The 14,130-nt window shown below is 39.6% G+C and overlaps 1 protein-coding gene across 1 annotated transcript in view; it reads left to right on the top strand.

Annotated features, from left to right (window-relative positions):
• COL19A1 (collagen, type XIX, alpha 1) overlaps positions 1-14,130 on the top strand; it is a 51,236-nt gene that overhangs the window by 22,260 nt on the left and 14,846 nt on the right. The window contains exons 18-24 of the mRNA XM_010565830.1: positions 341-385; positions 1,144-1,188; positions 7,503-7,547; positions 10,741-10,785; positions 10,894-10,956; positions 12,540-12,575; positions 12,731-12,775. Of these exons, the coding sequence (XP_010564132.1) occupies positions 341-385; positions 1,144-1,188; positions 7,503-7,547; positions 10,741-10,785; positions 10,894-10,956; positions 12,540-12,575; positions 12,731-12,775 (324 nt within the window). The remainder of the gene's footprint in view (positions 1-340; positions 386-1,143; positions 1,189-7,502; positions 7,548-10,740; positions 10,786-10,893; positions 10,957-12,539; positions 12,576-12,730; positions 12,776-14,130) is intronic.

Below are 14,130 nucleotides of genomic sequence, written 5' to 3'. Positions count from 1 at the left end.
AATTTACCCCCCCCCCCCCCCCCCCCCCCCCCCTTGCTCTCCTTCCTGGTATATATGAAGTGTTTCACAACCCGGGTTACCACTACTATTTTGCCACAAGGAAGTTACTACACATAAAGCATCAAGTAACTAACAAAATAAAAAACTAGTATAAAGTAATGATTAATAACTTGCCTAAAGCTCAAGCAGGAGCTGGGCAGGAGAATTTATTCTTGATATTGCCTGTTCATATTGACTGTATGTCTTGTTTATTGTCATTATGGTCATCATAGCTTGGGTATGGAATAGATCTGAACATCAGTTACAGTAAATGAGTTATATGAATCTCTTGCTGTACTAGGGTAGTGAAGGTTCTCCTGGGAAACCTGGACCACCTGGGCCTCCGGTGAGACATTTTGATTTATATTTTGAATGTTATTTTAGAAGCAATATACCTCTGAGTAAAACGTGACATAACATGAAGAATTGACTGTCAATCTAATACGTATTAATAGAGCAGGAAGACAACAATGTCTTTTTGCAAAAGGTTTCTGTATTCCTTTTTTTTCTTGTGATTCATAGCTGAGTAAGTTCAGATCACTAGAGCCATCCTAGAAATTTGGTCAAATAAGTTAACCTTGGTGTCCAGTGTTATTAGAGGAATTTAGACAGCTTGGGTACCTGAGGTCAGGGAACTCAGGGTACCTAGGGAAAGTCCGTGGAGTTCACTGGACTCCAGATTAACTGGATTAGTACCTAACACAAAACCAATTCTGGAGAATTCTAATAATAAATATCAAAATGTAACGTACACTGAAATTTACAGGTTTCTGGTTTCATAATTCAAAAAAAAAGTCCCAAGCCACAGTGGTATGTATCTTATGTTCTTACTGAAATGTCTGGAGTCTTTGAAAAATTGATCAAAACCAAAAATTATACCACAGCTTTGCTCAGCTGTGGGGCTTGAACAGGGCAAGGGTTCTGCCTTTATAATTCGTAGTTGTGACACTTACTTGGTTTTTATGTTTTAAAGGGTATGCCTTACAATGAAAGAAATGGAATGAGCAGCTTATATAAACTCCAGGTATTTCTCTTTAATGTTAATTTTTTTTTTTCAATCAATTTGATTTTGGCCCAACTCAACTTTTAAACTTGCTGTTGCAGGGAGGTGTGAGTGTCGCTAGTTATCCAGGTCCACCAGGACCTCCAGTAAGTACTAACAGAAACATAATTTCTAATAGTTAATTAACATAGTAGCAAAGGGGTTGGTTAGTTGCATGCAGTTTGGTAAGTGGCATGGAATTTGATTTTATATGTGAAAGACAGAAAAAATAAGGGTCTGATTGGTATGTAGTAAATGATAAAAGTACATGCTTTTATGTGTTTATCAGGCATTCTAGCCCATTTTGGAAAGTAGTTTATTCTGATTTAAGTATTTCACCCTAGCAAGTAAAGGCTGTGAAAATGGTACATAATTTGATATTGGACTCTATTGAAACTATCCTAATGTCTTAAAATGTGTAATATAGTATTTATAGTTAGCGGTGGCATAGTTTTATAATGGATTAAATTTAGTGCTAGAAATGACAAGCTCATGAATTCTGATCTCAGTTCTGTCACTGATTCACTATGTGTTGCTACAGTGCAGAGAAATGTGTAAAAACGAGAATTATATTGTGGCAATAATACAGGGCTGGTGTCGCCAACGCTGCAGAGTGCAGATGCACCACCTTGCAGCTGGACTATGCTGCTTTGTTCTGTGGAGCCAAAGATGCTGTGCACTTATTTAGGTCCTCCTTCTTGTTAGCATCATAGGCAAGTTCTACTGATTTGTGATTGTCATTTTGGTAACCGCGTAAAAATGTTGTAGCCATCAGTGAGGACTTTGTCCTTACGTTATGTGCCACTTGTAGTCATGGGCTCGCACTGGACTGCAGAGCTGTCTTTCTCTGTATTCTGGAACAGCAAAACAAAACCCAAATATTACTACGATTTTATACTTAATTAATCAGCTGAGAGGGCTGAACTTAATACTGATTCTTAATTGCACTGCATTAGCAAAGTGTACTCATAATGCAGTAATACAAAAAAAAATATCGTCTTATTCATAACTGTTCTTTTTTAAATGTGTTCCCACTTCTTCATTTCTTTGCAGGGCCCAAAAGGAGATCCTGGCACAGTGGTATGTATGTATTTTTTGGTCATGATAGAGAATTCCCCAAGTAGTTCAACACATGATCCTAGTCACAAGGGTGGAAGAGTCTATTAATGCTGTGTAGCAGGTAGCTTACCTCCTGCAGAGTCAGTACCTCTGAAAAAGCCTTTTTAATTGCCAGGCTTGCAAATTTTGCAATTTCTGGTAAATAGTTCTAAGTGATAATATAATGAATGACTGAACATAGTATTGACAGCTCTCTGCTGAGCTGTCCCTGGATATATCAAAGAACAAAGAGTGTGAAATAAAGGCAGAAAATACCTTAAGGGCTATTAGATTGTTCTCCATGTTAAATTTGAAAGTGATAGGGGAGAAAGGACAGTGCCCTATGTCATGCTAGCTAGTAACAAGTAGCATGTTGGTGTTTTCTTTGGAAATGTCATGACGGTTAGTTACAGTATGATCAGATTGCTTCTGGTGAGCAAGACGATAATGATCATGGTATGACCAGTACACCTTTCAACTGTGCAGTTTGACATTCAAAAGCAGATCTATTTAACTTTTTGATATTTTTTTCCTTTAAGCATTGTGTTATGTCCTTTTCATGTGATCTTTCTTTAAAAATTATGAGGAGGGGAAGGACAACTAGTGGAAGAACCTTGACCAGTTGCATAGGGCTAGCCACCAGCAGAACGTAGATCCAGATCCTGACTGGGTGTGTTTTTCCCAAAGTCCTTGACATGTGATGTAACTTGCCTTTATAATAGAGAAATGATATTTGTCATTAGCTTGCAATTTGTCACTACAGTTCCTAGCTTTGAAGGTGGCAAAGTTGAAACTTACAGGTATTGCATCTTGATGACTGGATGTCACTGAAAATACCCAAAAGATAATAGTAAAATTTGAGTATTGATGATTTAGCCTAAAAAGTATGGTAGTATCAAATAGATATTGTTTTCAAAATTGGATAGGTGCTTCCACAGCAGTTAAGATTTCAGTACATTCGTGTACTTCTTTTTCATGTCTAAGGAACATCGCACAACTGCATAATGATAATTACAGCCCTATCACACTGCAGGGCAGTGAAACAGGTACTGCTCCTTCATGGTCGGTGTAATAGAACTGTGTCCAGCAGACCTCTTTCGAACTTCAGGTAGTATGACTGAATCAGGACGAGTACCATGTGTCAGCCGTGTGAGCTGGCTAGGACTTCATCTATCATGAAGGTGCATAATCTCCACTCAGCCAAGCTGTGCAAAGCCTGGGATCATGTTTGATTCCTTGCCAAGTGATAATAGAGAGCCAGATACAAGAAAAACTAAACTTTGATCTATGAACAAACCTAAGTAATAACTGTGCTCCTCAAGGACATTAAGAAACCCAAAACAGAACCCCTCAGCACTCACAGCAAAACATGGAGTTGTGAGAGAGTTTCCTAAAACAGTTGATTAATCTATTTTCAAAAAAAGTCACAAAGCCTATTTTTGTTTCACCATAATGCCCAGAAGCTGAATACCTCTTTCTGTATCAGCAACCACTTCCTACTCAGGAAGCACTGTCTCCCAAACAGTTTAGGTGTGGAAAGTGAGGTCTGCCAGGGACTTCATGAAATCCAGATGGGAATTTGCTGTGGCTTTTGGTTTAACTGAGAATTGCTGAAATATTGGGATTGTTGGCTGTAGTTTAAATGTCTATGGTAAATTATTGATTTTCTTAAAAAAAAAAACAAAAAAAAACTAAAAGAGCCTCCCCACTCTACATATTAAACTGATTTCTCCAGTGGAGCATGTTTCTGGTTTTCTTTCAAAACTTGAAGAACTACCCAGGGACCTAGTCTGTGTGTCCCTTCCTGCAGAGTAAGCTTTGTTTAGGGAACAGAGCACAGAATCGCTTGGAGGTTGGTTCTCTGGTTGAGAGCACATGCTTATACCCTGGGGCTCTATCACCTGGAGGTGCTTTAGAGCTGGCCTTGGCTTGCAAGAACACTGGAGGCGAGTCTTTTGGATTACATTCTTCATCAAAATTAAAACCATTGATCCAAATATTCACACAGCATCTCTGGGAAAAGCTTCATTCGCTTAACAGGGCATAACAAAATCTGTTCACCTAACAACTGGTTAGCTGGTTTACTAATTAAAGAATCTGCTGTTGCTTGCTGTTCAACATTTCTTATGTAGAGTACAGAAATTCTAATGTATGCAATCCTTTTTAATTTTAAAAAAAATAAATCAGGGAGACCCAGGACCAATGGGATTACCAGGACTGGAAGGACTCCCAGGGGAAAAGGTAGGACTCTTAAAAAGAAGTTATGGCTTCTTAGTGGCAACTATCTGCAGCTAAATGTTTTCTGAAACCTTGTTTGAAGTTTTTTTGTGTAAGATAATGTTCCTGTGTGAAAAATATTTGCATATATATCTGTATTTGGGGGTTTTTTTTCACTGTGGATCTAAATCATATACTCACCCAACATAAAATTTCATTTTCTGCAAATGGAAAATTGTGTGTAGGAGGTCTTGTAATATTTTGTTTTCTTAACTTGGTAGAATACTACTATATACTCTATTATATATAGTATATACTATATATATATTACTTGACAGTAATGTAGTTAACATGTTCCTAAGTACGGTCACTAGTTCTTGTTCCCTATTGAACATCGTCTCATGCTTACAGTCTCTCTTGTTCTAAGACTTATGGCATCGCTATAGATCTTAAGAGGATTTTGTACCTGAATCAGTCTAGACCTAGTGCATGCAAGACTCCCATACAAAAAAAAAAAAGACTATTTCAGATGGGTGTAAAAATATAAAAAAGGGTAGAACTAGAGGGAGAGACTGATTCCCTACAGTTCCTGTTGTATTGCATCCTGCTCCAAAAGGAGCCAAAATCTCTTTTCTCAGACTGTTGCTCATTATTCTAAAAAAGGCCCCTTGTTTCTGTTTTGCCTTTCTTGTACTCCATACTGCCTGTATGATGCCACTGTAGCACATCCCAAACCGTATCATATTCTCCAGCCCCTTCCGGTAGTTCACGTCTGCATTCCAGCGCTAGGAAATGATCCTTTCGTTCAGCCGGTGGCATGTTTCAGCCTTTCACTTACTAGTTGTGGAGGCTGATATGAATGTAGAGAAAAGCTTGCATGAAACGCTAAAAATTTTAAGATTTTGGTATTCATTTCTAAATACGTCAAAGTACAAAAAATTCAGCGGAGAAATGAAAAAATCTGTGAATTTGTTTTCTGTCAGGGAAAACAGTTTGATTTTGCCCATAACTTCTAAATTTAAGAAGAAAAAGGAGTAATTTTTTTTTTGGAAAATGGAATATTTATTCAGCTTTTTGAATTACATGTTATTCAATGGCTTCATACAAAAATAGTTTACTGAAACGTATTTTTCATCAAAAAGCAATGTAGATTAAAAGTTTCTCTCAGTATCACTGTGCATTACTCCTGCTTGTGCAGAGAGTAGGGAATGACAAGATCTAAGGTAGGTGTCTATTCTAGATGTTTAAATTACATGAGATGATTCTTGCTCTGGAAGACTGCAATTTACAAGCAATTAAAGACTAGTCTGATTTCAAAATGAACACACACAGGGAGATATTACAGGTCTAACTGAGACAAAGTGGAGACAAGAATTAAATAAAGGGAATAAGCAATGGAGCAGATTGTATAAACAAGCTAAGTGAGTGTTTGGCCCTTTTCCAAAGGAAAAATATCCATTCCTTAACTAAATTTGGTCAGAATTCACATTTCTGATGCAAATAAATGAACAAAATCCCAGAGTCTGCCTGCCAGTCCCAACAGTATAATGCAAGCTGGGTTTTAATTTAGAGCTATGAGGTACATCTGTGTAGCAGAATGCCATCTTCCACAGACAATGGTGGCTGTAATTTCATGGTAATTTCATGAACCGGCTTAAGAACTTTGTGTCCTCGGGATAAAACGTCCCTTCCCTCCGCTGTGCTGACCCAGTGGTTTGTGCAGCCGTGCTGCGAATCACGTTGCTGAAAGGACCCTTCAAAGAAAAGGAGCTGCAAGGGAAGCGTTAGGAATTTCTAGCTTCGCCGTCACAGCCAGCGTAGAGGGAAAACACCACGATACAAGTTCTGGGTCCGGAATAACCCCAGGGACAGAGTGCAGTGCTCCAGGCAATATGTCCTGCTACAGATACCCGGTGCTGAGCTATTCCCGAGGTGCGTGCTGTGTTCCTCGCTGAGGAGTGAACTTGCATTAAGTGACTTCTCTTAGCCTCCAGAGCAAGAGAGGTTGAACTGCAGCCTGTAGGCAAGCTTCTCCCTCCGGACTCAAGGTCAGACTTTTAACTTGTCGTCATCTACGTTTTGTGTAATGGAGTTAAGTGGTTCTGATTCAGCATTATCATTGTGCTACCTGAACAAAATCATGCGAATGAGACAAATCAGCATTAGGTGTAAGAACAGAAACCAGAAATCCCAACATCTCGTGGGGCTCTTCTGCACAACAGAACGTGGCTGTAGCTGTGTTGGCGGAGCTTTTGCAAAACAGCTCCAGGTAACATAAACTCAGCTCACAAAAATATTCTCCTGTTAGTATGGTTTTAAGTGTGCCAGGGCTTTTCTTACGTGATTATAGAAACTAGGAGCCTGATTTTTTCTTACATTTTTAACCAACGTTACACTAGCAGAGCGTACCGTTACGGACCAATGCGCGCCAGCAGTGGGTTAGGGCAAATCTTGCTGTGTAGAGCTCTACCACTGGTGAGCTCCATCTGTCTGCTTTGGGTTTTAGTCCTTTCAAGAGAGAAAGATGAATTTGTGCCCATAACTCATCAGCTCCAGCAAAAAAGCCATTGTCTTAGCTTAAAGCATAGATGAAGGTGGCTGTATGCTACAAGGAGAAACTTTGCCCTGAAAGGACCATGGCACAAGCAAATCGAGGATGCTGACTTGCAGCAAATGGATGACTGGGTACCAGAAAGGCAAAAACTTCTTTGAAAGATACATCTTAAATATGGGGATGTTGATATGATAGTGAATTACCCTATGTGAATTTCGGTCATTGTCGTGACCACAAATGATAATTATTTGGAAAATTGCAGGTAGGTCAGGGACTTTCCATCCCTTTTCAAGGAAGACCTCAAGCAGAGTATAAGGGGTAGCATGGAAGTTATGACGTTATACAAGAGAACCTCAACAAAGGATTTAAGTTACTTGCTCAAGTCTGTAAAATGAGGCAGTGGCAGAGCTAAATATTAGGATTTAGCAGAGCCTGGCTCCTGTCCTCATTTTCAGTTCACTGAATAATCCTTTCACAGGTTTTAATGGGAATCCACAAACAAATTTCTGGTTTGAGTGTTACCATTTAAGTATAGATTTATCTTTTCTTCAGGGTGACCGTGGACCAGCTGGCACACCAGGAGTAGCAGGGACACCGGTACGTATATTCATTAAAGAAAACTCAGTTTGTTGGAAGCTGAAAAAACAGGTCAAACAAGGTGCTGACCTGTAACCTCGATCACTGTTTGTGGAATGCCAGCGCTTGGCTAATGCTTTATAGGCAGGTATGACAACGATGTGTTTTTCCTAAAGAGATTAGAATTTTAATACCACCAAGGGTTCTTATTATTATTAAAATGACAGGAGGCAATGGTATGAATACGTGATAAAGCTGGAATTTAAAGCTACATATGCTTAGTTAAGAAAGCATATGAGATTTATCTCATTGCCTCAGTTTAATATAGATAAAGGCGTTTTCTGTGTTCCCGGGCGTGCACAAATTTCTGAGCTTCTTTCTACCACAAAGAAAAATTATGAACGTTAGTTATTGCAATCCATGAGGATCTGCATATCAAGTCAATCAAACATTTGCTTTAGGGGAATGCTTTGTCGGCTATTTATATGTGGTATTCAGAGAAGTTTCTGAAAGTCATCCAGAAACTGTTGTAGGTGAAAGTAAATGTAACTAATGATAAATTGAAATTACAATTATTCATTTGTGTTCCTAAAGGAAATGAAGACAACTTTTCTTTAGATTGCATTCACAGTTTAATAAAAAAGGTTATCCATATTTCAGGAGGCAATATGGAGTTATTTATATGCAAATACATTTATTATTAAATTTTGGCAGCTACCAATCCATTCAGGAACTGGTTTTAAATTATAAATATGTGTTTCATGAAATAAAGAGAAGTTTGTGTCTATGCACTCCCATTTCGATTAGCCACTGATTTAGCCAATTTACTGTGAGTTCCAAGAGAGTACATCAGCTTAAATAGCTTAATTTAGTTAAGTTCTCCTAAAACAAGGTAAAATTGCACATTTAAGGGTAAAAGAGAAGTATTTCTCTGAGTTTTATAGCCCAAGTAAGAGTTTCAAAGTTTGTTGCTGTGAAATATATCTCGTGCTGTGAATCAATAATGCAGTAGCTGATTAGGATGATCACAGTTGTTCATTCCCTGTGTATTTCCCACTGGACATGTTCATAGAATCATAGAATGGTTTGGGTTAGAAGGGACCTTAAAGATCATCTAGTTCCGACCCCCCTGCCATGGGCAGGGACACCTTCCACCGGACCAGGTTGCTCAAAGCCCCATCCAACCTGGGCTTGGACACTGCCAGGGATGGGGCAGCCACAGCTTCTCTGGGCAACCTGTTCCAGTGCCTCACCACCCTCACAGTGAAGAACTTCTTCCTTACCTCTCATCTAAATCTACCCTCTTTCAGTTTAAAGCCATTACCCTTTGTCTTCTCACTACATGCCCACGTAAAAAGTCCCTCTCCAGCTTTCTTGTAGTCCCTTTTTAGGTACTGGCAGGCTGCTGTAAGGTCTCCCCGGAGCCTTCTCTTCTCCAGGCTGAACAACCCCAACTCTCTCAGCCTGTCTTCACAGGAGAGGTGCTCCAGCCCCCTGATCATCTTCATGGCCTCCTGTGGACTCGCTCCAACAGGTCCATGTCCTTCTCATGTTGGGGGCCCCAGAGCTGAACACAGTACTGCTGGTGGGGTCTCACCAGAGCGGAGCAGAGGGGCAGAATCCCCTCCCTCGACCTGCTGGTCACGTTTCTTCTGATGCAGCCCAGGATACAGTTGGCTTTCTGGGCTGGAAGTGCACACTGCCTGGTTATGTTGAGCTTCTCATCAACCAACACCCCCAAGTCCTTCTCCTCAGGGCTGCTCTCAATCCACTCATCGCCCAGCCTGTATTGATACCAGGGATTGCCCCAACCCATGTGCAGGACTTTGCACTTGGCCTTGTTGACCTTCATGAGGTTCACACGGGCCCACCTCTGAAGCCTGTCAAGGACCCTCTGGGTGGCATCCCTTCCCTCCAGCGTGTCGACTGCACCACACAGCTTGGTGTTGTTGGTAAACTCGCTGAGGGTGCGCTCAATCCCACCATCCATGTCACCGACAAAGGTGTTAAACAGCACTGGTCCCAATACTGACCTTTGAGGAATGCCACTCGTCACTGCTCTCCACTTGGACATCGAGCCGTTCCAAGTCTTATTCTTGTTGCTCTCTGTTCTAGCTTGGTATGAAATATTTAATGAGTTCCCTTCATCACCGATGGAGTTGCATTCTGTTGAATACATTTAATTCTAATAAAATTCACTGAAATAAATAATTTGTATTAACATTTTATGCTAAGCAGTTTTAATTAACAAATTAAGAGACGTATGAGAGACAGTATTTTTTAGTAGCCTAGGATGAGTTTTTGAAATATATCCACATATCTTACAGGAAGAGAATTTGTCCTCCTTGCCTGGCAGTATTGCCTAGATTGAATAGTGAACCCATTTTCCCATTTGAGAATATAAACCTCTCATTTTAGCTTTGGCTTTTTGCTGAGCAGGATTGTCAGGGAAGCTTGGACTGAGATTCTGCAAGAATTGCCACCAATGCCTATTTCCTCAGCACGAATCCTCAGTCCTGTTGTTCTGAGGTTGTCACTGCTGTCGATGTGTTAGATCCCTCACTGGTACGAGTCAGCTGAGGATCTGGTCTAAGGATATTTCTGGGAAATGTAGATTCAGGGTAATAGATTCTTGTCTGGGGCTGAACCAGATAGGCTGCTAAAAGCAAGGCATCATTTAAAAAAATAAAGACATTTAAAATCACCAAATAAATGATAAGATGAGAAAGGATTATGAATTCTGGAAAGCTGAACATAAAACAACAATAAAAGTGACCAAAAAAGAGCATGAACAAAATTTCCAAAAGGTGTTAAGTCAGTAATAAACTCACTTTAAAAAAATCAGGACTAGGAAGTACCTGAAGGAAAAAAACTCTTGATTTCACATATACAGTGATAAACTTTGATCTGACTATGACTTCTCAGGAAGGAAATCATGGTGTTGTAAAAGAAAATTTCATGAAAACATTTTATGGGTATTCAGAAAGAGTAAAGACCACCAAGTGATTGAGTTATGTTGTACACAAAAGCCAGATTAACGTGGCACAAATACTAAAGAAATTTGGTAAAATATTTCTTTTTTCTTACTTAAAGCATTTAATGAACAGTAACATGAATATTTCACTCAAATATATATCCTTTCTTTTTTTTTGACTAAAGAGAAATTATGTTTTGCTTCCTAGTTCTTTGAATTTGTAATTTTCTCTTTTTGCAGGGAAAGCCAGGATCTCCAGGGTCCCCAGGGATGCCAGGGGAACCTGTAAGTACAGATTTGAGTTCTGGATTCTTATGATAATACACAAATATTTCAAACACTGAATGCAAGATTTTACATGCAGATTTATACGTGTGTCTTCTTCTTTCCTAGGGTGAAAGAGGACCTATAGGAGATATAGGCTTCCCAGGGCCAGAAGGGCCACAAGGAAAACCAGTAAGCAATTTTATACTGAATATATGTTCATTACTAAAGGATGTGTCTTAGTTTATCAAAAGTTACAAAAGAAATGAGATTACATCCTGCTTTGTGTTAGGCTAGGTAACATCCGAAGAATACTTAGAGCTACAGTGCTCAATATTAACCAGGCAAGAATTCCTGGTATTGTGATGTTTTAATAGTTGATGTTACTGAGATGTTGCCTTTAAAGGTCTTATGAGGGTCCTTTGGATCCTGTTGGCATAAAGGATCCTCTCGTATTTTTTCAGAAGGAGAATATTAACCCAGACACTCAACACAGTCTATAAAGGATGGGGTGAGAAAATATGTTCTCTATTTCAGTTTAGATAGAGAAGCGTGTGCTTCATGACTGAATAAACTTCATAACTCTTCTGTATACGGGTGATGCAACACTGCAGCTGAAGCATTTACTGTTCACTTAGGTTATGTCTAATCTGACCTCTTTATTTAATAAAAGTGTGACAGCAGTGTAGTCAGCACTGTCTGAGCTAGTTTAAGACAACCTAGTTTATATTCTAGAAGTGGTTCAGCTCGGATAGTGCAGAACTCATTATCTCCCCCGAAGCTTGGTGTTTTGGGGACGAACATGAGAAGCAGACCATTTCAGCTTGTTAGCACGTCTCCATATTACACTTCTGTCTTGAAAGAAGACACAATTTCTGTAACTTCAGCAGCAAATTGGCCCAAGGTGCCTAATCTGTGCAAAACTCCACGTTGCAGTATGAGAGGGAAGGAAATATTTCTGATGTCTTTGCTCATGCAAGTCCTTCTTTCTCACTCAGTGAAATAGCAGTGAGTTTGCTGCATATGCAGATCCATGTATATCCTAGTAAATTAAACAGTGCCAGAGCATTTATCTTGCAATTATCTGGCCTTGTGCGATTGTTAACATATTCTCTGACGTTGTTTTGGCCCAACTAGGACTCTCAGATAATGCTACATTCCAGTCTGGGGGGAAAACGTGGGCCTGGGACTGCTTCCAGCAGGTGGCATGAATGAGGCCACCATCTTTTGGGAAGGAAATATGTTTAGCCCAGGAGGCTGAAGCCGTGCCGTGCCACAAGTCCTAAGGACCAAAGAATGGATCTGGCCCCTTACTATTAAGGCATAATCTCTGTAACAGCAGAAGGGTAATAGGGCATCAGGGCTAATATCTAGAGTAAGAGAAATCTCTTTTATGGTTGTATAGTGACTAGCTGGGACTGGAAAAGTGCATGTGCAGGTCCACATTTGCAGAATTTCTGTATAACTTGTCATTTAAAGTTGTGTGCTCATTAAAGTTGATGCACATCTTGACGCCAAAGATTATTTTTTTTGCTCTGCTCTCAGCTCAGATTTAATGTGCTTGCAGTTCAGTATTGCTCTGAGCTCTGTTATTTCACATGTCTCAAGACTATTTGTGAGTATTTCCATATTGTAACCACATAAACTGCTGCCTCTGCAGCTGCAGAATATGTACTGGTACCAGCACTAAACATGGAGCTTTACACTTTATATTTTTAAAATGCATATACATGAGCATATTTATTAAAAAATTGTTTGGGTTTTTTTTTTTATAGGGAACCAATGGAAAAGATGGATTGCCAGGTCCTCCGGTAGGAAAACATGCTTTTGCATACTAGTGTATTTTATTCTTCACAGATACCATAGCTGTTTATCCTAGGTAGTTGCTTTCAGTTCTGCTAACAGATGAATGTACAAAAAAGCCTTTAAGTGACATGTTTATCTTTTTTCATCAACAATTTTTCAGGGTGCTGTGGGGAGACCAGGAGACAGAGGACCCAAAGGAGAACGTGTAAGTCCCTTGTTTTAATAACTTTCTTTTTACTGAGCATCTAAGCACCTCATCAGCGCATAATCTACAGGGAAAAGTAAGAAATTAATTCTCTGTGAACTTCTAGCAGTCTTAGACAGCTAAGAGGTTTAGTCCTAGATGCCACTTTAAGGAATTAGAATTGAATTGGCTTCTGCAGCTAGAGGACAAACACATTTTATAGACTTTCTAACAGAGTTGGCCTGGACAGTGTAAATTGTTCAATAGGTTGAAAATTGGAAAGTAGCTAATCCTGTTGTGAAGCTTGTTGTCAGACTTTGCAAGAGCTATAAAGCTTGCCCCATCGTCACCCCTGGGATCCTTGTATCTCAGAAACACAAATCATGTTTTATATAAAACAAGCTTGTTGCACTTCGGCAGCAGGAATGCCAATGCAATACCTTACTGCTTCCCAAAATATTTAGACAGTTCTGTTCATGGTAACAAGATCACAGTGCACAGGAATCATTACGGAAGGTGAGAGATGATCTTTATTTTGCTAGAGCAAAGTAAATCCTAGCGCACACTCTTCTCCTGTTATAACGTTGCTAAAGCCCTGATGTCCTAATCCAATTGATACCACATTTATCTGATGAATCAGAAGAACACCTCCCTGTGTAATCTGGAAAAGGAAATCCTGCTTTACGACACTGAGGAGACATGAGGTTTTAACTGCTATTACAATAATTGTCCCTTACAAAAATTAACAGTTTGCAGTGTTCTGTTTCGGCCTTTAAGGACCCAAATAAAATGTAAGAACCTTCTTATTGTACCACCTCCTGGGTACTGCATTACGCACTCAGCCTTGACATGCAGCTGTAGATGTAAATAGGGACATACGCTTGTTCTCGGAGAGGTCACAGATGCCTGAATCTGCTCTCACTTCTGGGATCACTGGCAAACATGTCACGATCTAGCTCCCTCTGTACAGAGTAAAATAAACAAGTATATATATACATGTATATATAGTGTGTATGTGTATAAGTATATATATACACACATATAGTGTAAGTAAAAGAAATATAGAGATACATGTTTAAAAATAAATCCATTTCCAGAAGTATTTTTGTCTCAAGTGATAATCAAAATCTCTCGCAACCTTTTATAACAGGAAAGTTACAAATATGCCCAATGCAGTAACTGAATGCAGTTTTCAGAAAGCTGTCAGTTGTTCCTTACAATTCTGCAGGAACAGAAAAAGTTTGTTGAAAACAAGGAATGATCTGCCTAAGAAATAACAGCAAAATACACAGCAGAAGTCTGCATTTCAGAGAAGAGATCAGTGGGGGAGTTGGAGTTGATTCCCCCCCCCCCCCCCCCCCCCCGCCGTCAACGCA

This window comes from Haliaeetus leucocephalus, unplaced genomic scaffold (assembly GCF_000737465.1).
Source record: "Haliaeetus leucocephalus isolate CR32 unplaced genomic scaffold, Haliaeetus_leucocephalus-4.0 Scaffold195, whole genome shotgun sequence".
Taxonomy (NCBI): domain Eukaryota; kingdom Metazoa; phylum Chordata; class Aves; order Accipitriformes; family Accipitridae; genus Haliaeetus; species Haliaeetus leucocephalus.
This window is presented reverse-complemented; position numbering and strand designations above follow the sequence as displayed.